The following is a 23,179-nucleotide window of genomic DNA, read 5'->3' as shown; positions in this document are numbered from 1 at the left end:
CAGCATTGGTCAACAGACAATTTTTAATATTTATTTCTTTGCTTTCGGCTAAGATTCCCGGAGCATATCCATTAGAGTGTTAAAACTGTATTTATGGAAGAAGAAGAAACATCAGAAACATCTCTGTACCTTCAATGAATATAAACTTGGAAATGCAGCTGCGTGATCAATCTCCTCAGAGATCAAAGATAATCATGACATATTGTTTTTTCTTTATTTTTGTTAATTATGGATAAGCCATGTTTATTTAAAGTGAATCCCAGGTTTTATTGACAGACAGATAAAGACAAAAAAAAATCATTTGACAAAGTTCAGTTTACATACTTAATTCCCAGGACTAGTAATTTTAACAATGATAAAAGTTTCCAAGTATAAATTGTCAAGGAACTGGATACAATTCAGTAGTTACAATGAAAGTTTTTGTTGCAACACTTGTCTGCCTGGCCGTCGCTGTCAGTGGTAAGCCACCATTATTTTAACCGAACGAGAATATTTTTAACTACAGTGCAAGCACAAAATATCCGTAAAAAATTTTATGAACAAAAAATCATAAATCCTATATAATATGTAAACAATTACATAAAAACAATTTTAGTTTCCATGAATTTTTTGTAAAAAAGATTGTTTTTACAACACTAAAATATAACAGTAGGATTCATATTAGCTTTAGCTATCATTATATTCTGTATCTTCTTGTTTAATTATTTGTATACGCTAAAGCATCATCTCCGCATAATTTAAGGCCCGTGGCAGCTAAAACTAAACCCAGAGCCCATATTTTCAAGCAAAGAAAAATCTGTTGTTCCAGCAAGTCGTTAACAACAAAGCTCAAAGCTACGCTCTAGCCTATAGCCTTTCTGATATCCCAGTATCAGGGACTCAGAGGTTCTACTGAGCTGGCTGATGTTTCAAGAGTTAACTTGCCACTTTACTGTGGTAACTATAATAATCTACCGAAAAATTAATTGCAAAGCAGTTTTTGCAATGTAATACGCGCAAATTTTAATTTAAACTAGCAAAAATATAACTTACATGGAATATACTACACTAAAAATGTAAGAGAAAAAAATTTAAGTCGATGTTGTTTCAAAACAGCTTAGAAGTTTATCAATCTAGAATTTTCCAAATAAATAAATAAAAAAAAATAGATTAGAATATATATTCTAAAAGAGATTTAAACTTAATAATTACATAAAATTGCAAAGTATATTTATTAAAGAAAAAAGCAAATATAACACACAGAAAACAATAGCATTATTATATAATATTATTACTTAAATATAATAAGAAAATTGGATTTAATTAACTATTGCTCTCAAAGTAAATCGGAAAAATCTAGAATATTTCAAAACTGTTGTTATATTTTGAGACTATTGACTACATTAGTTTATGGGATTGTAGTTCTTTTCAATTTTCACCTTAATGTTTTTATATTTAATAGTTAAAGGTAACACTGGTTATAAATTATCAGATGTTAAAATCGGCCTATCTAGAACAAATGATTTTCTGTAATTCAGAAATATATAGAACAATTACTTTTACATACTAATGAAAGTTAGTTCTACTTGTCAAACTACTTGACTGAAGCAACAGTTTACCTCAAACAAAATCGCACTACCTACGAGTCCCCTTCATAAACATGTAGAGGCGCAAAGAGTCAGAAAGGCTTCTTTCATACTGCCAAACCCGAATCTCTTAATTTCGTAAGATATTACCTATCATCCTTGCTAACTCTTTGCCTACACCTAATCCATTATTCCAGAAACTCCCCACTCCATCATCTTATATAATCCTCCTTACCTGGTATGGTCATGAACATGGATGTTCATTTCTAACTCTTTTTGAATAAGCAGATTTAAGTAGCAGCTCTCGTGGAATCTTCACCACACGTTCCAAAAACTTAACCTAAGTCACCAACCCACAACTTCTTAGCAAATAATCCTTAAATCTCCTCTAACTACTAAACTATTCATACTTCCATTAATACCTAGCCATATCTTGAAATATCCCAGTTTTATCATTTCTAACTAATCACTCTTCAAGAATCCCAACACTACCGACGCATAACAGTTCATCGATACCACCTTATTCCTCAAAATATCTTTCTCTATCCTAATATGTCCTATATTTCTTATCGGAGACCTTAAAATCTTATTCAAACACATCCTATCCATTTTCTCCCTATGTCTTTCATGCCTACTAAATAATTACCCTTTGCCTTAAATGTCCCCCCCCCTAAATTTTCGTTCATCATTGACTTGGAGCCCTTCACCTCTAAAAATAAATTCATTTCCCTCACTTAATTGATGACCATACTTAAACACCATCAATACTAAACTTAAATAAAATCATACTTAATTACCATAATTGTTATATAGTTTTATTTATTTTTTTGTGTGTGTTCCCAGCTGCAGAGCCGTTGCAACTGTTGTTAAAAAGTAATTGTCAAATTCTGTCTAATAACTTTTCATTCTTGTCTTACAGGTGAGAACTATGTTCTACCACGCCTACCCCTTAGCTTCATGCTTCGTCGTGGAGTAAACCTTGTCCCAGAGTCAAAGATTGTTGGTGGTAATCCAGTAAACAAAGGAGACGTTCCCTGGCAAGTGTCCCTCCAGAGAGAAGGTTTCTTTGGCAGATCCCACTTCTGTGGAGGTTCCATCTTGGATGCTGACACTGTTTTGACTGCTGCTCATTGCACTGATGGGTATGTGTGAATTTGCAATGTTGTTTTTTAAATATTATGATGTTTTGGTTTGTTTATAGCTGAATAATGAAGCTGTTAAGAAGAATGAAAAGAGCTGAAAAGTTGCAAGAGCGTCAAAGTTACATTTTGGAAGCCGCCAGAGTGCTGCTTAAGAGGGATAAGTCGTTAGTATTTTTACTGGAAAAAAATAATGCGATTGAACATCCATTATTTAAAAGAATTATAATACCTTTTTATTTCTGTGAAATTCTTTTGATGTTGAAAAACTATTTTGCCACTCTTTTCTTTGGCTTGAGTAGATAGCTGCCTCCTTTGCTCTTCTAGCCTAATCCAAGAGTGACACTTATCATAGAGGATACTACCGCATAGCTAAGGTTTTGCTAAAGTTTTTGTCTCTGGTAATATAATTCGTTGGAATATACTAGACAGATGATACCAATAGTATCTTTATCCTGGTCAAAATTTTCTTTTCATGTCCAGGGTCTCAATAATTGATCCTAAGCTCCTAATAGTATTCAACAGACTGTGGACCCTCACAGCCTTAAATATGATATTAAAAAAAAAATATTATACCATTTAAGGTTGTTAGTTGCTCTCCCAATCAAATTTCCCGTTCTTTTGGATGGGTTAAGGTAAAATTACATGTTCTAATTGCTTTTTCATTGTTAGTTTAGTTTATATATTTGGCAGGATTAGTAGGATCGTACCAATTATTTTCATTCTATATGTGAACTTTCTTTTACTTTTTATTTACGTTTACTTTTTTTAACTTACACTTTTTATTCCTTTTTGTCTATATTTCACGGAGGAATTACATTCCTTATTTTAGCCGCACAGACTTCCTAGAGTCTAATGCTTAACCTATAAAAAAGTGTGTTTCTCTTTTTTCACTAATACATTTATCCCCTCTCAAAACTTCATCTGGAATGAAACTTCATTGTTACTGATAATGAATATCTACTATTTGAGAGCTAAAAATATATACTTTAAATGCTCAGGTGCCGGGGACAAAGGAAGACAATTACCTTATCTTTAATTTTCTAGCCAAGTTCCATCTGGAATCACTGTTGTTGCCGGTGATCACGTTCTCAGCACTACCGATGGCGATGAACAGGTTGTTGGTGTTGCATCAATCAACGAGCATCCAGACTACAACTCCCGCACATTCTACAATGACATCTGCATTTTAAAACTTTCCAGCAGTGTCAGTATTGGCGGTAATGTACAACCTGTTGGCCTTCCCAGTCCAAACGCTGAAGTTGATGAAGGTGTCATGGTTACTGTAGCTGGGTGGGGCACTACTTCTGTAAGTCTTAGGAATTTTGTAGCCTACTGAGAATGTTAAATAGTAGAAAATATTATCTGTATAATTTATTATTTCAAATTCTTAGAATTTGAAAGCTATTTCATGCCAAATGCACTTTTTAATTTCTTCATATATTTTATGGGGAGAACTATTATGTCAAAATTTTTTCAGTAACTATAGAGACCATGACTTTCTCAAAACATTCCAAGAAAAATACCAGATCAGTCAGGCATAAAAAATTTTACTATAAAAGTGGTTTCAAATTTGGCTTCAAAAAACTCTTCCACCGTGCTTTTTACTCCTATAACCACATGTATAATTCTGGTCCTATCTGGTCTTTTCTTCTATTTAAAAAAAGACAATAGTTATTTTTAAATACAAGATAATACCACAAGGCATTAGTTGAATCCTTTCTGGTGATAAAAGGTGCATAAAGAGAGACCATTGTCATTCCTAGCTCAGATTCAAACATTACACAATCACCAAAAGAGTCTAAGCAGACAAGGAAGGAAGGCCATGGGTTGAATACATTCCTACGAGACTTCTATTGACCCTCTTTAACGCACAAGTGGTCTAGGAGTAAACTATTTATTGTTATTTATTTATTATTTAAAAAGGATCTGGTGTATGCGGTGATTCAAATTTCAAATTATGTAAAATGTTTTAAGTTTAGATTAGATGTTGCCTGTTATTGTAACAGTATTACTCTTAGAAGACGACACAATTTTTATTAGAAGACGATAAAAGTAACATCGATGTTTTAAAGATTCAGCATGTCTCAGACCCTCATAGAAGAGGGCTCAGTTTTCCTCAATACAAATTTCTTTCTTTAATTAGAGAAAACTTAAATTAAATGAAACTAAATAAATTAAATTAATTAGAGAAAAATACAAATTTAGATTTGTTTCTAAGAAGCCATAATGGTAGTGAGTTTATCTATTGTCAAGGTATCTTTTTCATGAATATTACAGATTAATTGAAATTGAACTCGAATTAATTGAACTCAATTAATTGAAAATTGGGCGTCCTAATGTCTTTCCTTAGTAATGATGGCGTTTCCGCTGCAACAAAATTACTATTTTTAGATATTTTATGCTGCAAAACATTAATTTTCAACTAAATAGGATCAGAAAGCTAAGGAGTGAAACTTCTGAAATTGCTGATTAGTTTAAAACAATCAAGAATTTTGTTTTAAAAAATATGAGTAACCGAGCCCGTATAGAATGAACATTGATTGGTGTAATTTATAACCTTTAACTGCATGACTCTATCCAATTAAAATTTTACATGAATAGTTGGGGTGGGGGTCTCTTATTCTCTAAAACTTGTTTTTTAGCTTTTTCTTTGTATCCGTTTTTTGTAGTCCTCTGTATCCTAGAACCGGGTCTTTTGTATCCAAGCCGGTAATCTTTGGGATCTAAGATCGGGAACCTCGATGTATCCGAAGCTACGATATCAGTTTTGCTATTTCCATTATTTAAGGACATTCACTAAACGAAATTTTGGGTCTGAATTTTTTTATGGATGGGGGGGGGGTATTTTCACGACTTTTATAAAATAAAAATATCAAAAAGGCATGGTGATAATTGCGAGCTCCCTGTCTTCTTTGTATTTACGTGAGTTATCTTAGGGGTGACGTCTCTGAGAATTTTTTTTATGTTCTTTTTTCGATTATATACCTTATAGCCAATATAAAATTTTGATTCTTATGCGTTTATATTTTGGGCCATTTGCAGAAAAGGATGGAGGTAGTGCATCAACGATTATTTGTTCCCCGTTTTCTTTCATCTCTACTCTGAGCTAATATTTTCCCGGCAAAAGGGTTTTTGCATGTAATGATTCCACGGGTAGGCCTGCCTATCATAGGTTGTCAAAATCAATTTATTCATCATCAATTTAATCATCATCATCATCTTGGGCATTAAAATTAGCAATCAAAATCTCCAATTTTAGTTACCTTCAAATTTTTTGCGTATCAAAATTGACAAGTTGCTACGTCAGAGGTGTTTTCAGAGGGGGAGAGGGGGTACCTGCCCCGGGTTTAGAAATTTTGGGGGCACCAAATATCAAATGAATAATCTAGTATTTATAACCATTTAGTAATTTCATTTTTATTAAAAAAATTAAATAAAAAAAAACAAGTTTTTTCAACTGAAAGTAAGGAGTGACATCAAAACTTAAAACGCACAGAAATTACTTCGTATATGAAAGAGGCTTCTTCCTCATCAACGCCCCGCTCTTTACGCTAAAGTTTTTTACTGTTTTAGAAAGAAGAATTGAGAGAAAGAGTCAAACTTTAGCGTAAAGAGCGGGGCGTTGATGAGGAAGCAGCCTCTTTCATATACGAAGTAATTTCTGTGCGTTTTAAGTTTTGATGTCACTCCTTACTTTCAGTTGAAAAAACTTGTTTTTTTTTATTTAATTTCTGAACGTTTTTGAATCAATTCATGTTTTGATTTTGGCTATCCGCAGAGGAATAATCAAAACGAAATTTGCATATTTTTTTTGGGGGGGGGGGGCTAAATGGCTTTCTCATAATTTTGATCGAATGATTTTGAGAAAAAAAGAGCGGGGGCGAAGCCTAGTTGCCCTCCGATTTTTTGGTTAATTAAAAAGGCAACTAGAACTTTTAATTTTTTACGAATCTTTTTATTGGTAAAAGATTTACGTAGCTTATAAATTAGCTTACGTAAAGAACTTTTGTATTCTCATGTTTTTATTACATATAATGAGGGGATTCGCCCCATCGTCAGTAACTCGCTCTTTACACTAAAGCTTAAATTTTATCCCAATTCATTAAGAATGACCCCTGAATCACAAAAGCCGTAGAATAAATAGTTGAAATTACTAAAAATACTTTAGTGTAAAGAGCTAGGTATCATAAGGAGGTGAGCCCCTTATATGGGTAATAATTTCTGTTTGTTTTAAGTTTTATTGCTGTTCCTTACTTCCAGCTGAAAAAGCTTTTTCACATTTATTTTTTAATTTTTTTTTAAAATAATGCTAGTAAATCCTGCTCTCCCTTCATGGAAGTTTTCTTTTCCCATGACAAATTCTCGATGGAAAGTTCCCCCAGCATATCCCCCTCTTCTCAACCCCTCCCCCCAACCAAAAAAATCCTCCTGAAAACGCCTGTATACTTCCCAATAACCATTACTATATGTAAGCACAGGTCAAAGTTTGTAACTTGTTGCCCCTCCCACGGGGACTGTGGGGGAGTAAGTCGTCCCCAAAGACATAGTTATAAGGTTTTTCGACTACGCTGAATAAAATGGCTATCTCAGAATTTTGATCCGTTGACTTTGGGAAAATAATTAGCGTGGGAGGGGGCCTAGGTGCCCTCCAAATTTTTTGGTCACTTAAAAAGGGCACTAGAACTTTTCATTTCCGTTAGAATGAGCCCTCTTGCAACATTCTAGGACAACTGGGTCGATACGATCACCCCTGGGGAAAAAAAAAAAAAAAAACAAATAAACAAATAAACACGCATCCGTGATCTGCCTTCTGGCAAAAAATGCAAAATTCCACATTTTTGTAGATAGGAGCTCGAAACTTCTACAACAGGGTTCTCTGATACGCTGAATCTGATGGTGTGATTTTCGTTAAGATTCTATGACTTTTAGGGGGTGTTTCTCCCTATTTTCTAAAATAACGCAAATTTTCTCAGGCTCGTAACTTTTGATGGGTAAGACTAAACTTGATGAAACTTATATATTTAAAACCAGCATTAAAATGCGATTCTTTTGATATAGCTATTGGTATCAAAATTCCATTTTTTAGAGTTTTGGCTACTATTGAGCCGGGTCGCTCCTTACTACAGTTCGTTACCACGAACTGTTTGATAAAATAGAGGCCACAGTTGGTTGTTAGTATAATGAAATTGAATCCGAAATTTTAATTGTCCCACATATTTTCCTATATAAAGTAACAACAGTCAGATTTAAACAAATAAAATTTTGTTAATCATTGAAATTTAGTTAAAAATTGGGTTTAAATTTTTACGAAGATAAGGGGGGGGGGTGCAAATAAAGATTTTACCCTGGGCAGAAGAGAGGCCAAAATCGCTACTGCGATGAATCAACTGTAGATTCAGAACATAATGAAAAACAACACGAAGTCCTGAAATTTATTCTGGACAGGATTGAAGCTCAGTGATGGGTATTCATATGGACAGGCGGTTTGCCAATTTGGGATAATACAGATTCTGAAAGCCTATATTTTACCGGTTATAACGAATAATAATTTGTAATAGTAAGTTATTGGACAGTTATTGAATTGGGATAAATCCCTTTATTTGAGAAATTTGAAGAAAATTATGATGTTTTGGGGTCCCGTTTCTGATTTTGGGGTATTTGTGCATTATTTCGAAGACGCTCAAATAAGTTGGCTTTCTTTGATGTGAGTAATTTGGTTTTTTCTAGCATTCTGTTATAATTGGCTTATTCTTTCATTTAATAAACTATCATGTATTTAAGTTTTAATTAAATAATTGTTACTTATGTTAATGTACGAGAAATTGGCTTAGGGTTTGCGATTTTCCCAGAAATGTGGTCAAAATACATTATTTTTATCTTTTTCCGCCTTTGATCTACCTTTTTATATCTACCTTTGTAGAGAAGTTTCACACAGACAGAAGGACTGGCACGCAGATGAAGGCCTGTAAATAAAAATACATTTTCCATTTTTATTTGTAGTTGTGGTTTTCACGGAACCCTTTGTATAAATACAGCCTCAAACTCAAATACTTAAGCTGTTTCAACAGCTTAATTTGTTACCAAATTGTTACCAATTGTTACCAAAGCCAAACACAGTCACACTTATTGATAGAAAACACCACGTGTTTTTTTCTTGATTTTCAACTTACAAATGTACTACCAAAGTGCAAAATTCAGACGGAGAAAAATTGATATCAGTGGTATTAACAACTTATAATGGCACTTGCTGAAGCGGTAACAACACAATCACAATCCTGCATTGACAGAATATTCATCAACTCACATAATTATTATTAGGGCACATTATTGTAGCTGTAATCATGAACAAATTTGATTCAGCGACTTAATTTTTGCCTTCTAAGCCTATTAAATATAACCATTCTATCAATCTGCTTTAGGCTGGTGGCTCCCTTTCCGACACTCTCCTAGCTGTTGACGTACCTGTCGTTTCTGATGCTGATTGCCGTGGAGCTTATGGAGAAAGCGATGTGGCAGACAGTATGATTTGTGCAGGTGATCTTGAAAATGGTGGCATCGACTCTTGCCAGGTATGTATTTATTGGTTCTGTTTGCTTGTTTATGTTTGTTAAATGTAATTTAAAGCATATTATACTGAAACACTGGAATTTTTAACAAAAACTACAAAAGACCAAAATTGTCACTAATAGAAAATCGTAGCAGGGTGGTCAATTTTCAGGGCTGATTTCTTATTTTTATCAATTATTTTAAAGGCGTGGATAAAATTTACGATTAACTGCGGGGACATCGCTACAATAGTAGTGAAATCACAGAGCTGTAACAACTTTGTGAGCTAGTTTTGCTTTTACTGAATAATCAGCCATCTGGGGAGCTTTCTCTATTTATCACCTGTTTATGAAACCTCTAAATGAGACAAAGAATTAAGGAACTAGGCATGGGGAGTCACCTTTGAATTCTAATAAAAAAAAAGCGGCAATAATTCAAAAGTGCTATTGGAATATCTTTGCGAGAAACTTAAATTTAAACACCCCCCCCCTGCAAAAGCAAGCACAATTTATTCGTTGTTTTCGAAGTTTTATTTGGATTTTTTAAACCATGGATTTTTTTCGGTTTTTCTACTGTGTAAAATTTGTGTCGTGTAACGTTAATTTTAACGTATAAAGTTAATTTTAAAACCTTACACTAGTGCCACTTCGTACATCTAATCCCGAAAATGTCGCAGATGAATTGCACCAATAAGTTTTGAAGGCGGTGGATAACTTCATGTTGTCAGTTATCCATTTAAAATAGCACACAATAAATCCAGAAACAACGGCAATGATTCAGACATGCTAAAGGGACATCTTTTTTGAGAAAACTAGATTTAACCCCCCCCCCCCCCACCCTGAAAAAGTAAGGGTAATTTATTTGTTGTTTTTCGAATAAGTTTCATTTGGATTTTTCGAATCTTGGATTATTTTTTTCTGGTTTTTCCATTATGTAAAATTTATAGCACGTAACTTTAATTTTAACGTCTTAAGTCAATTTTATGACCCGACACTAGTGCCACTTCGGACATCTAATCCGAAAATGTCTCAGATAAATTGCTCCAATAAGTTTTGAAGGCGGTGGATAACTTCATAATGTCAGTTGTCCAGTGCAAATTACACACAACGTACAGTAAATCCAGAAACAAGATCGTATCGGAGGGGGCTAAGGGGTTTGAACTCCCCCTCGAAAAATCATTTGTCAGACACGTAAAAAACGTAGCAAAAATGAATATAAACAAATTTTTGACACGTTTTTTAAGTTTTATAAACCCCCCTCCCTCAAAAAATATTTTACAATCCTCCAAGCCCAAAATAAAATACTAGAAATGACCTTGTCCAGAAACTATGTCATAATTCAAATTGCTATTGGGGTATCTGTGTGAGAACATAATATTGGCACCCCCAGACTCCTTGAAACAAATAATTACTTTTAACGGTTAATATTACTTGGCTTATAGAAATTACTCTCATCTCCAATTTAAATATTCTTTGTTTTCTTGCTTAAATTAATTTCTTTCAAATCAGAGCTTGTTTTTGCTGCTACAGAACAAAAGCTAGTTTTGCTGCACATTGGACGTCCTTTTAAAAACTAAGTTTACCTTAATCAGAGTCACAAAAGTAAATTAATTTTTTATCGGTTTTTCCACTCTGTCAAATTTATGCTATGTAATTTAACCCCTTTTGAGTTACTACTGCTGTAACAGCCAACTACTGTTTATAATTTTTTTCGAATACCTTGACTGAAACTCAAGTCTATTGTTTTAGGGTGATTCTGGCGGACCACTCTACATGGGATCCACCGTTGTTGGCGTTGTCTCTTGGGGATATGGATGCGCATATGCAGGATACCCAGGAGTCTACACTCAAGTTTCATATTTCATTGACTTTATCAACTCTGTTTAATAAACTTTTAATGCAAGATTAACACACTTTTTATTTTAATTTGGAGTCTACCATAAGCTTGTTTTAGTGTTTCAAATAGGATAAAAAGCTGAAACTCTACAAAGGACTGTTGTCTTCATCTTCAATAATTGTCAGAAGACCACTCAACTGCACACTTTTATCAAATAATTTGTTGTAAAGCACTTTAAGTAAAGAGTGATAAGTAAGAAGAGAGGAGTGACCGAAAGTGGGAAAAAAAGAAATAGCGATAATAAAACATCCATCAATAAAAACTCATTTTTAGGTCAATCAGTATATTTAAAATTCATCAAGTTTTACATCACTAACCAGGAGCTGTTACGTGGGGATATTTAGATAGTTTTTGAAAAAGAATGAAAACCTTTTTTAGATGCGATGAAAATTGCAACTTCAGAATCGGCATGTTTGAAATGTTTATGCTCCTGTATGCAAAAACAAGAACTTGTGCTTTTCCTTCGATAAATTTGGTCACGGTCATGTGTGTTTTTTTATGTTGTTTAATAGGTCATCATACTGTTTCAGTTGTCTGATAATGCTTGGAAAAGACTAATTTGGATAAAAATTGCACGTTTTATTGTAAACTAGAGAGTACTATGGGAGTAGGAGCCTTTCCCGTATATATATATATATATATATATATATATATATATATATATATATATATATATATATATATATATATATATATATATGTGTGTATATATATATATATATATATATATATATATATATATATATATATATATATATATATATATATATATATATAATAGCTAATGTTGGGTGAAGTACGAGCACCATTCTCTGGTATAAATAAAAAAAATACTTTCACCCAAGACATGCATATTTGATACGTAAAGTAGGCAGATTCGATACAAAATAGGCAGGTTGGGGACAAAATATACTTATCCTTTCAATAAACTCTAATTCAAAGTTAAGGTCCAACCCCCCCCTCAAAAACTCCTAAGAATTTCAACTTGATTTCCTAAGCCGTTCACAAAATCGTGCAGATACACTGTTTCGATTACCTGATAACAATTTAGTGTCAAAACATTTGGTTGACGGGAGATATAACATATTAAACCCTCCTTCAAAACCAAATTCGAGATCCCCTTTCTGCTATATCTTCCTCCTGCTATACTGCCTTAAATTGCCAGCTGCATCCCCCGAGCCATTCCTGAAATATTACCGATACTGTATTTTGATAATCTAGATGCACAGAGCCTCTTTTGATTTACCTTTATCCTCTCCCCGAATTCATAGTTCAGTGTTGACTTTCCCGCTTTCGACATGACCCCCCCCCCTCCCTGAAAATTTCAAATTGATATCCTAAGCTGTTGCCGATATACTGCAGATACAACATTATTATGCATTGATTATAAATCCCATAAGAATATATGGTTCAAAAGCGTTTTGTAGGTCAGAGAAAAATATTCAACCCCTCCCACAACATAATTTTTGAAGTTCACTTTCTTCACCACCACCCTGTCCTTTTTTCGACAGTGCCAATTTACATTTTTCCAATTTACCCACCCCCTACACTTCCTTAGAGTTCCATCTTTATCTCCCAAGGAGTTCCCAAAATAGTGCAGATGTGTTATTTTGATAACCTGAAACCTGGCAACACTATAGTGTTAAAATGTTATGTTGACGGGAAACAAGACAAATTAGGTTACTCCATCCACAGAAAATTTGAGGTCCTTCTGCCCCTCCTTCTTTTTCCTCCTTAGGTGCCTGAAAGTTTCAGCTGCATCACCCAAGCAGTTACTGATACTGTAGATATTGTATTTTGATAACCTCTGACATCACAAAACAAAATTTCATAAGAATCAAGTGAATCAACATGTTTAAATCAAGCATTAAGACAAATGTCCATATTAACCATTTACCTTGTATGGACTACGTGACTTTTCAGGAAAGAATGCGCCACCGAGCAGCATTTCTTCCTCCCTGTTCGTCTGAGAAGATCAATATATATATATATATATATATATATACATAACATCGGCCTGCTATCTCAGAATTTCCAATCGATAGCAGCTTGGTCTTCTTTGGGGTAAAACCATACTTTGTTGCCCCAAATGGTAGGAAACACCACTCTCTCATGGAAAAGTATTTTTGGTCACATAAAAAGGGCACTAGAGCTTTTAAATAAGCCTTTTCTTGATATTTTAGGACAATAGATTCGTCTATGATCACCCTGGGGAAAAAACAAAAACAAGTAATCACACGTCCATGATCTTTCTTCTGGGTAAACTGCGAAGTTCCGCACTTTTGTAGTTAGGAACTTGAAACATCTTTATCTCTAATATACTGAAACTAAGGGTCTGACTTTATTAAGATTGCTTGCTGTTTGGGGATGTTTCCCTGCTATTTCAAAAACCAGGCAAATTTTGTCAGGCTTGCAGCTTATGATACCCAACATAAAACTAATAGGGTTTACATATTTGGATTCACCATGAATAGCCAATTCTTTTGACCAATATGTAGCTTTTGATAAGCAGCACTAAACTTATTGAATTTTATTTACTCAACATTTAAAGACTCGGACTGAGTTACTTCTTAATTATGGTTCGTTACAACGAACTAATTGATAGGGAATTAGCATTGTAATTATAGAAACGCAAGCTTAATTTCTGTAAGAACAAAAATTCTAAATAATGGTGCTTAATAGACTAAGAGATGATGTAGGTTTTGAGGGAATAAAACGGGGTTTATGAAGAAGAGAAGGTGAGTAGGAAATGAGGCTGGTAGCTGATTTGGTATTGAATCTGGAGAAGCAGGGCTGTGTTCAACTCCCAAGGATATGGATTATTTTCACCACTCTACTCGGTCTTTAGAGGTTTCATAGAATAATAATTTATTTTTTCAATTCTTTTTTATTCTTCCGCACAATATCCCCCCCCCAAAAAAAAATTTCCATTATAAGGCATAGTTCAACCTCCACTGGAAAACGATCTGACCCAATGATATTCAGAGCCTCAATGCTAATTGTTTACTTAACAAACTCGAGACAAACCAATTTATAATCAATTATGCTTTGATTTTTTCCTGACAGACGGCTAAACTCACCCACATCCACATCGTTATCAAATCGCCCATTTCCAAACACAAGTGCACTATCAGAGCATAGCTCATAAGCCTCCTAGCTCAATAATTAACCTTTCTTTCAAACAGTTCGTGGTAACGAACTGTAGTAAGGAGCAACCCGGCTCAATAATAACCAAAACTCTAAGAAACGGAATTTTGATACCAATAGTTACATCAAAAGAATTACGTTTTAATGCTGATTTCAAATATATAAGTTTCATCAAAATTAGTCTTACCCATCAAAAGTTACGAGCCTGAGAAAATTTGCCCTATTTTTGAAAATAGGGGAAAACACCCCCTAAAAGTTATAGAATCTTAACGAAAATCACACCATCAGATTCAGCGTATCAGAGAACCCTACTGTACAAGTTCAAAGCTCCTATCTACAAAAATGTAGAATTTTGTATTTTTTGCCAGAAGAAAAATCACGGATGCGTGTTTATTTGTTTGTTTGTTGTTTTTTTTTCCAGGGGTGATCGTATCGACCCAGTGGTCCTAGGATTTTGCAAGAGGGCTCATTCGAACGGAAATGAAAAGTTCTAGTGCCCTTTTTAAGTGACCGAAAAAATTGGAGGGCACCTAAGCCCCTCCCACGCTCATTTTTTTCCAAAGTCTTCGGATCAAAATTCTGAGATAGCCATTTTATTCATCACAGTCGAATAACCTTATAACTATGTCTTTGAGGACGACTTACTCCCCACAGTCCCCATGGGAGGGGCTGCAAGTTACAAATTTTGACCAGTGTTTGCATATAGTAATGGTTTTTGGGGAGTGTACAGATGTTTTCAGGGTAATTTTTTGGTTGGGAGGGGGGTTGAGAAGAGGGGGATTATGTGGGGGATACTTTACATGGAGGAATTTGTCATGGGGGAAGAAGATTTCCATAAAGGGGCGCAGCATTTTTTAGCATTATTTAAAAAAAAATGAAGAAATAAATATGCAAAAGTTTTTTCAACTGAAAGTAAGGAGTAACATTAAAAATTAAAACGAACAGAAAATATTACGCATGTAAGGGGTTCGCCTTCTTCTAATTCCTCAGTCTTTACGCTAAAGCATTTTTAGTAATTTCAACTATTTATTCTTCGGCTTTTGTGATTCAGGGGACAAAATTTAGGCTTTAGTGTAAAGAGCGAGGTATTGACGAGTGATTGAACCCTCTAATATACAGAATAAAAACGTACGAATATAGAAGTTTGTTATGTAAGCTAATTCGTAACTTACATATATCTTTTACTAATGAAAACGTTCGTAAAAAACTAAAAGTTCTAGTTGCCTTTTTAAGTACCCAAAAAATTGAGGGCAACTGGGCCTCCTCTCCTTCCTTTTTTCTCAAAATCATTCGATCAAAACTATGGGAAAGCCATTTAGCCAAATAAATAAATATGCAAATTTCGCTTTAATTATTCATCAGCGGAGAGCCGAAATCAAAACATGGACTAACTAAAAAACGTTCAGGAATTAAATAAAAAAAAATAGTTTTTTTAACTGAAAGTAAGGAGCGACATTGAAACTTAAAACGATTTACAAGATGATAAAAACAATTTACACGATGATAAAACGATGATTTAGAATACCTAAATCATCTGCATAATCTAAATCTGGGAGAGTTTGGACTTCCCATTTGATTCAACATTGCCTTTCAGTGCTCCTTAGGAAAAAACGTGAAAATTAACCATATTAGTGGGGATAAAGCACTAACCAGCTTCATTCCTATTTCAATACCGAACCAGCAAATACCCTCATTTTGCACATTACCCACAACGGTTTTGTTTTCATAAATATATCACTTAAATGATATCAACAAATATCAACGTAAATAAGTTATTTTTAATACAAAAATATCTTCGATTTATTTATCTAGGATGTCATACAAGGAAAATATCTTCACTGAAGTTCTTCTATCTACTGAGTCACACACCTGACCAGAATATATAAATATAAATAGGTGGGCAATTATGTTTTTACTGCATAAATAATTACAGTTTTAGAAGTAGGCTTATCTAGGAAGTAAAAGAAGATTAAATTGCAACACGAGTGGTTCCATATGTAAAAATTTCAATGAGCTTTTAAAATACTTTTTCTAGAAATGTATGTGACGATCATGACAAAAAATATTCGGCTCATACAATTCTAAGTCAATGTCCGCTCTTTAAATAGTAAAGCTAGATGGCATTAGGAATCTTTTTCAGATACCATTTAATAGATTTCACCCTTAAATATAGCCCTTACTCTTTCCTGAGGAATCCTGAGGAATCCCTACATACCAGTCAATCCTTCTTGGTTAATAGTTTCTTTTTGTGTTCTAACAGTGATTCTTATACTACAATAATAGCCTTAAGTTTTAAATTAACAAGCTCAACCACCATGAAACATCAATTTTGGTGGTAATCCAGCCCCATTTTTAAAATATGGGCTTAATTTTTTTTTATTTAGGAAATCATCTTGCATCACTGACCAAAAACATGATACAGAGGATAAGTATGGCTGACCAAAGGGTTATCGTAGACAGGGTGTTTACAATTCTGACAAAAGGGGGATGGAGACAGATCAGTCGGGATGGTGTACCCAAAAGGGCTGGAGACGAAAAAATTGTGATATTGAATAAAGGATGTAAGACATAGGGCGTATATGCTGCCAACCAAATGAGGTCAAAGACTGATCGTACACAAAGTTGACTAAAAGGGTTTAAGAACAGTGTCTACACGTTATTGTCTAAAGGGGCTCAAATATGAACTATATACCCTATTAACGAGAGGGGTTTAGAGACAGAAAATATATATTACAAACAAATCGAGATTAAGGGACGGAGCGTAATTAGTCCAGGACGAAACAACTGAACGTGAATCATGCACACTACTGACCAAAGGGTTCAGCGACTTTTGACCTAGAGATTATATTTGTTGCACATATTTTTTGGGGAAATGATTTTTGGTTAACAATCCCTATAATGTAAGGATTTACACTGCCTTGATGCATAATACATCATCAGCGGTCTAAAGGAGATTGACCACGATTTGCTGCTTGAAAACTTGCTGCAGGTGTTTTAAGGCCGGTCTATCAGATCAGTTGATCTGTTTGATCAGTTGATCTGTCTCTGTAGTCATCTTTGTGTCTTTATAATATCATCTCCTATAATCTATTCTTTCGTAAAATTACAATTTAAATCCTTAGAAAAAGACTATATCGACATAACAATAAAAAAGATATTGGTAAGCTCTTATAGACCACCTATACTTGTCAGGCTGTCTTTCTAAAGTAAGAATCAAGGGTTGAAAAATTTTTCTTTTTATATTAAACACCAAATAAATTTATTTTCACAATAGTAGCCGCTTAGACTGAATTAATAAAGTCAATGAAGTATGATACTTGAGTGTAGACACCTGGGTATCCAGCAAATGCACATCCATATCCCAAGGATACAATACCAATAACAGTGGAACCCATGTACAGTGGTCCTCCAGAATCACCCTAAAAGTAAACAAAAATGTTTAATTCCATAAGAGAAACTCAAAATAGAGGCCATTAATAGCTTAAAAGCATGACGTTCTGGGTAAACAACGTGCAAAAAAATTGTCAATAAGCATCCGCATTTGTTTTCTCAAACAAAATGGTTCACTTATATTAGCTGGAGGTGAAAAATGGCTTTCTCACATCTGATTTTAACTTTATGTCAGTTGAAACACAAACAAAAACTAGATATAGAAGTAAGTAGACAAAAGAAAAGAATTACAAAAACAGCTCTCTACTCCCTCGAGAAAAGAAATCGAAAAATAGTTTTGGTCAACACATATTTAAACTCTTTTTGGAACATTAAATATTTTATTCATTTTTTACATCATTTAATTGTACTTGTGCTTGCTGCACCTTTAAGCCACATCTATGCTCATTGGTTTCCCGAAAGACGACGACTTGCCTTCCAGAGATGTTGCTCAAGGACGGTAGGCTCCATGATCTCAAGCCAGTGACGATTCCGAGGTCAACCAAATCTTGGAACCCCCCAAAAAGCTCAAGGCCAAACTTGAGGGTTGCAAGCCACGTTTTCTTCTGTTCTCCAGCTTTCTTATTACATGCTGGTAGTGGAAGGCATTTGAGGCACTTTTTGCCTATATTCTCTTCTCATTTCTACATGGTGCGGCAAAAGCCCCCTCAGACATCTCATTTTGACAACACCAGGGATAATTGGGCGATCCCCAAAGAGAGCACCATGACTTCATAGGCTTCATATGACTTTGTACATAGGTAGATTTCTTTGCGCTTCCAAGGAGAGCTTTTAGCGGGAAAAAGACGTTTCATGGTGAGGATATGTAACTCCACATTTCTTCCGAGGATTTCCTAATTGCGTTCATCTTTTAGCCAAGATATTTGAACAACTGAGCGTCTTCAATTAGACTATCATTTAAGATTACAGGTGAGACATCCATCCCATCCGTCTGCACCGTTTTCTTCTTCAGAAGAAGTATTTGAAGGCCAGTTGAGAGTGCTCTATTTGCTATTTTGTTGATCAAAGCCTGGGGATCAGCAACAGACTCAAGTGTAGCAACAGTTTATCAAGTATAGTTCTGAATCATCAGCATAGTCAAGATCTGTGATGGAGAAGGACTGGATCACTGTCACAGCTTTGTACTTGTCGTGGGCCTCAAGAATCAATTATTATGAATTTGGATAACGGCAGTAAGCGGATTCAGCGTTGACGTACACTCTCCTCCTTCAGGATCAAATCCGAAAGCTCACAAATGACTCTAACTTATACCTTGGTTCAATCATAATATTCTTTCAAATGTATGATGATCTTTTCCAGGACTCTGTTTTCCTGTTTTCTTTCCCATCACTAGCCAAATACCATCTCGATTGATCAAATGAAAGGCAGTGATGTCATCAATTAAGGTTTTGATTGTCTCCTTCTGGTGTTTGAAATAATGTTCTAGGATCTGATGTAAGCTGAAAATTTGATCGCAGCAGCTCGGTCTTGGCCTAAACCCTACTTGATTGGATCGTGTTCGGGAATTTCTAGTGTCTCGGAAACCATTTAAAAATACAATTACTGATATCTCCGCAGCAACTGGGATATGCCTCTGTAGTTTTAAATTCCATTTGGTCCCTTTTTTGAAGATGGGAACAATTATCGGTGTTCATGGAACTCGTCTTTGTCTGACTCAGGCAGAGCTTTCAGTAGCTCAGCAAGGACGCCATCTATGCAAGGGCTTTTGTGGTTTTCAAGCAGTTTGATTGCTTGGGCCACTTCCTTTCTAGTTGGTGGGTACACACATTTTCCAAAATTTTCAAAGGGAAGATTTTCAGGTGGGTTGAGCAAAGCTACGAAAATATTGGTCTCCGATATTCATTTTACTTCCTATTTAAATGGAAAAAACTTGCTCTAATAGAACCATTTTATTCGGTTGCATAAGATAGTATCTAATTTAGTTGAGTACGTTCATCGTTTAACTTTAGTTTGTATTTTATTTTTATTTTTTGCATATTTCAAATCTTGCTGATAGGGTCCTAAAAATAATTTTTATATTCTAGATTCCAAAAAGTATGGAAGCTTAAAAGAGTGGAAAATGACAAAAGTGTCAAAAGAAAAAAAACATCAGCGTTATCTAGAATTTGGTGATTTTGTTTGACCCAAGACTTTACTTAATTTACTTAAAAATTTACTTAATTTACTTTCATTTACTTAAACATGCAAAAGAGGGTGAAAAGGTAACATTTCATCCTCAGTACGCAAAGCCAGCAGACTTAACCGCTTGAAGTCAATTAGTCTACTTAACCTGCCAAGGATTTCCCAATCTAACAAAGGTCAACTTTGTGCAGAGTAGATTTTGACTTAAAAAGAATTCTTGAAAACGTTAAATACTGATTACTAGTTACTGGCAGAGTATATTTGCAGGCGAAATCCTATTGCATAATAAATCAATTGTAATCATTTGCAATTCTTCTGAAGTTTCTTACTTTTTTAATAAAGTCACCAGAAGAACTATAATAATTCTAATCCTTACCCTTCCATATTAAAGCTCCAAAGATTCAATTCTTAAGTTTCTCATTCTCTTTACCAAGGCCTTAGGGCCTTAGAGTAAGTAGTCTAGTAGAGGGAACCGGTTTTATTTCATGACAAGAAGAAACTTAAAAGTACAAATTTCATCTTTGCATGAAGAGACCATTAAATGGACAAATAACAAGAATTCTTTTTAAAGTACTCATACTCCATTGAAAATGTCTTCTTGGATTAACAGCTATCCCTAACGGATGTCCTGACGAGGATAGGTTGGAAATAAAAGGTTTGAGCTTTGCAGTGTTGTAAGATGGCTTTGGGTTTCTGTTCTGTCAAAAACTCCTTCTTCTGATCCTATCCCTGAAAGGAAAACCCTGCTTTTAGCGTCGGGATGGACCTTTCAAGAATCTGCCTAACCAGAACAGTGACTGCCAACAGCACTGTAGTGTGACCTTGAGGAGCCCCTCGAGGAAATTATTACTTAGTAAATGACACAGCATCGCTATGAATTTCACTTAATTGTTAATTCTTTTGGTCTTTTTTTTTATTTTTTGTTTGTGTCAATGGACTTTTTTTGGGCTTAATAATGTCTTCCTAACTATCTTGTCTATAATGTGATGCCTCTCCACTGTAGTGTTACGGCAATAGGCTTGAGCTTTCGTATGGAGGATGTCAACTCTGGTTTATAAACCAGCATCACTAGTTTAGAACAACACGAAGTAACTAAGATGTGGCCATGATTACAAAAGGCCTCCATTCAGCTGAAGATCCTGGTGATTTATTGATGTTAGGCTCTAAGCTGGATTGACCCCTTTTTGTAGACTTCAGAAGAAGTACTAGTCCCTGACTACATTCTGTACTGATGGGACTCCATTGATTTTCTTCTAAGTTCAAGTTCTTTGTTATTCTTTAACTATACATATTCAAACTATTCACATAACATCCCCGGCAGGCAGACTGGCTCTAAAGGTGGGCGGCCATACAAATAGTATAAACAAACAAACCCAGAAGAAATGGATGTCATCACTCTTCTCACTCTATCCCACACCAAAAAATAAATGCCAAAAAACAATTATTAAAATTATTCTCAATATTTATCCGATAGCTGAAGGGCCGGGAGCTACTCACAAATTAATATTTACTAATTAGCAGAGCTTTGATTCTAGTTTTTAATGTTAATAGCGATAAACTCAGATGAAAAAAAAGATTCACATGTGTTCCAATAATTTGTAATAACATTATTAGGCAAAAATCTAGACCGTTCGGAGACAATGAAAGGCACAGGAAGCTTACTTAAAGGACAACGAGTATTATATGGTCGGACTGAGGGAGGGCCTGGAAAAAATAACTTAAGCCTTAGGTCAGTAATATGAGCTTTCAAGCTTAAATTCTGATCAACAATTACACCAAGATACCGAGTTGTTTGCACTCGGACCCTCTTTCCCAGGGGTGATCGTATCGACTGAGTGGTCCTAGAATGTCGCGAGAGGGCTCATTCTAACGGAAATTAAAAGTTCAAGTGCCCTTTCTAAGTGACCAAAAAATGGAAGGCACCTAGGCCCCTCCCACGCTCATTTTTCCCCAAAAGTCACCGGATCAAAATTCTGAGCTAGCCATTTTATTCACCATAAAACTTTGACCTGTGTTTACATATAGTAATGGTTACTGGGAAGTGTACAGATGTTTTCAGGTGGATTTTTTTGGTTTAGGGGGGAGAGTTGAGGGGGGGGTTACGTGAGAGGATATTTACATGGGGGAAATTCTATTGGGAGAAGAGAATTTCAATTAAGGGGGTCGCAGGATTTTCTAGCATTATTTGAAAAAAACAGTGGAAAAATAAATAAAAAAGTTTTTTCTACTGAAAGTAAGGAGCAGCATTAAAACTTGAAACGAACAGAGATTATTACGCATATGAGGGGTTTAACTCCTCGTTATGATTCACTCTTTACGCTAAAGTATTTTTAGTAATTTCAACTATTTACTCTACAGCATTTGTGATTCAGAGGTCATTCTTAAGGAATTGGGACATTAAGCTTTAGTGTAAAGAGCGAGGTATCGACGAGGGTTGAACCCCCTCATATACGCAATAAAAACATACGAATATAGAAGTTCGTTACGTAAGTTAATTCGTAAGTTAGGTACAATTTTTACCAATGAAAACGTTTGTAAAAAATTAAAAGTTCTAGTTGCCTTTTTAAGTAATCAAAAAATTGGAGGGGAACTAGGCCTCCTCCCTCACTCCTTTTTTCTCAAAATCTTCCGATTAATTGCAATTAATTAATATGCAAATTTTGTTTTAATTATTTATGTGCGGAGAGCCAAGATCAAAACTTGCATTAATTCTAAAACGTCCAGAAATTAAATAAAAAAAAACACGTTTTTTTAAATGAAAGTAAGGAGCAACATTCAAACTTAAAACGAACAGAAATTACTCCGTATATGAAAGGGGCTTTTCCTCCTCAACGCCCCGCTCTTTAGGCTAAAGTTTGACTATTTCTCTTAACTCTACTTTTTAAAACAGTAAGAAACTCTTACTGTATTCAAGAAAGCTCTTTCCTTGAATATGGGCAGCCCCACGAAAGAAGTGGCAATCACTATTGGAAAGGGGACACGGTACACCTTCATAGTTATATTCCAATGCCACTGAATTAAAGCCAAAGGTCTTAAGTATTTCAATGATTCAAATATTAGGCAGTTGCTACTTGTAGCGTCACAATGTTAAAATACAACAATTGTTTTGACATTTTGAATGACAAAACCAAAAGTCTTGGACAGGCTTATTAGGAGTTTGTAAACTCATGTAAATGGCTAGAAAACATGGAATTTGATGATACAGAATGTATTTATAAATGTGGGAAGGATGGGGAGAAAAAGGAAGGGAATAGGTTTCATGATGAATAAGTAAGCAACTAGGTTGAGTAGGTATTAATGATAAAACTAAAG

General features: G+C 34.7%; 2 protein-coding genes across 2 annotated transcripts in view; one reads left to right on the top strand and one right to left on the bottom strand.

The window, feature by feature from the left end:
• The first annotated feature begins 308 nt into the window (after positions 1–308).
• Positions 309–11,161, top strand: LOC136032318 (trypsin-1-like). The gene is made up of 5 exons (XM_065712620.1): positions 309–459; positions 2,485–2,707; positions 3,752–4,013; positions 9,127–9,276; positions 11,002–11,161. Exons 1-5 carry the CDS (start codon positions 411–413, stop codon positions 11,137–11,139), a joined length of 822 nt encoding a protein of 273 aa, XP_065568692.1. The 5' UTR covers positions 309–410; the 3' UTR covers positions 11,140–11,161.
• A 6,355-nt stretch (positions 11,162–17,516) lies between these two features.
• LOC136032317 (trypsin-1-like) overlaps positions 17,517–23,179 on the bottom strand; it is a 251,733-nt gene continuing 246,070 nt past the window's right edge. Inside the window, exon 5 of the mRNA XM_065712619.1 lies at positions 17,517–17,715. Within this exon, the coding sequence (XP_065568691.1) occupies positions 17,578–17,715 (138 nt within the window). The 3' untranslated portion in view covers positions 17,517–17,577. The remainder of the gene's footprint in view (positions 17,716–23,179) is intronic.

Source organism: Artemia franciscana, chromosome 10 (genome assembly GCF_032884065.1).
Source record: "Artemia franciscana chromosome 10, ASM3288406v1, whole genome shotgun sequence".
Lineage (NCBI taxonomy): Eukaryota > Metazoa > Arthropoda > Branchiopoda > Anostraca > Artemiidae > Artemia > Artemia franciscana.
Note: the sequence above shows the minus strand (reverse complement) of the source record. Positions and strands in the feature narration are given on the sequence as shown.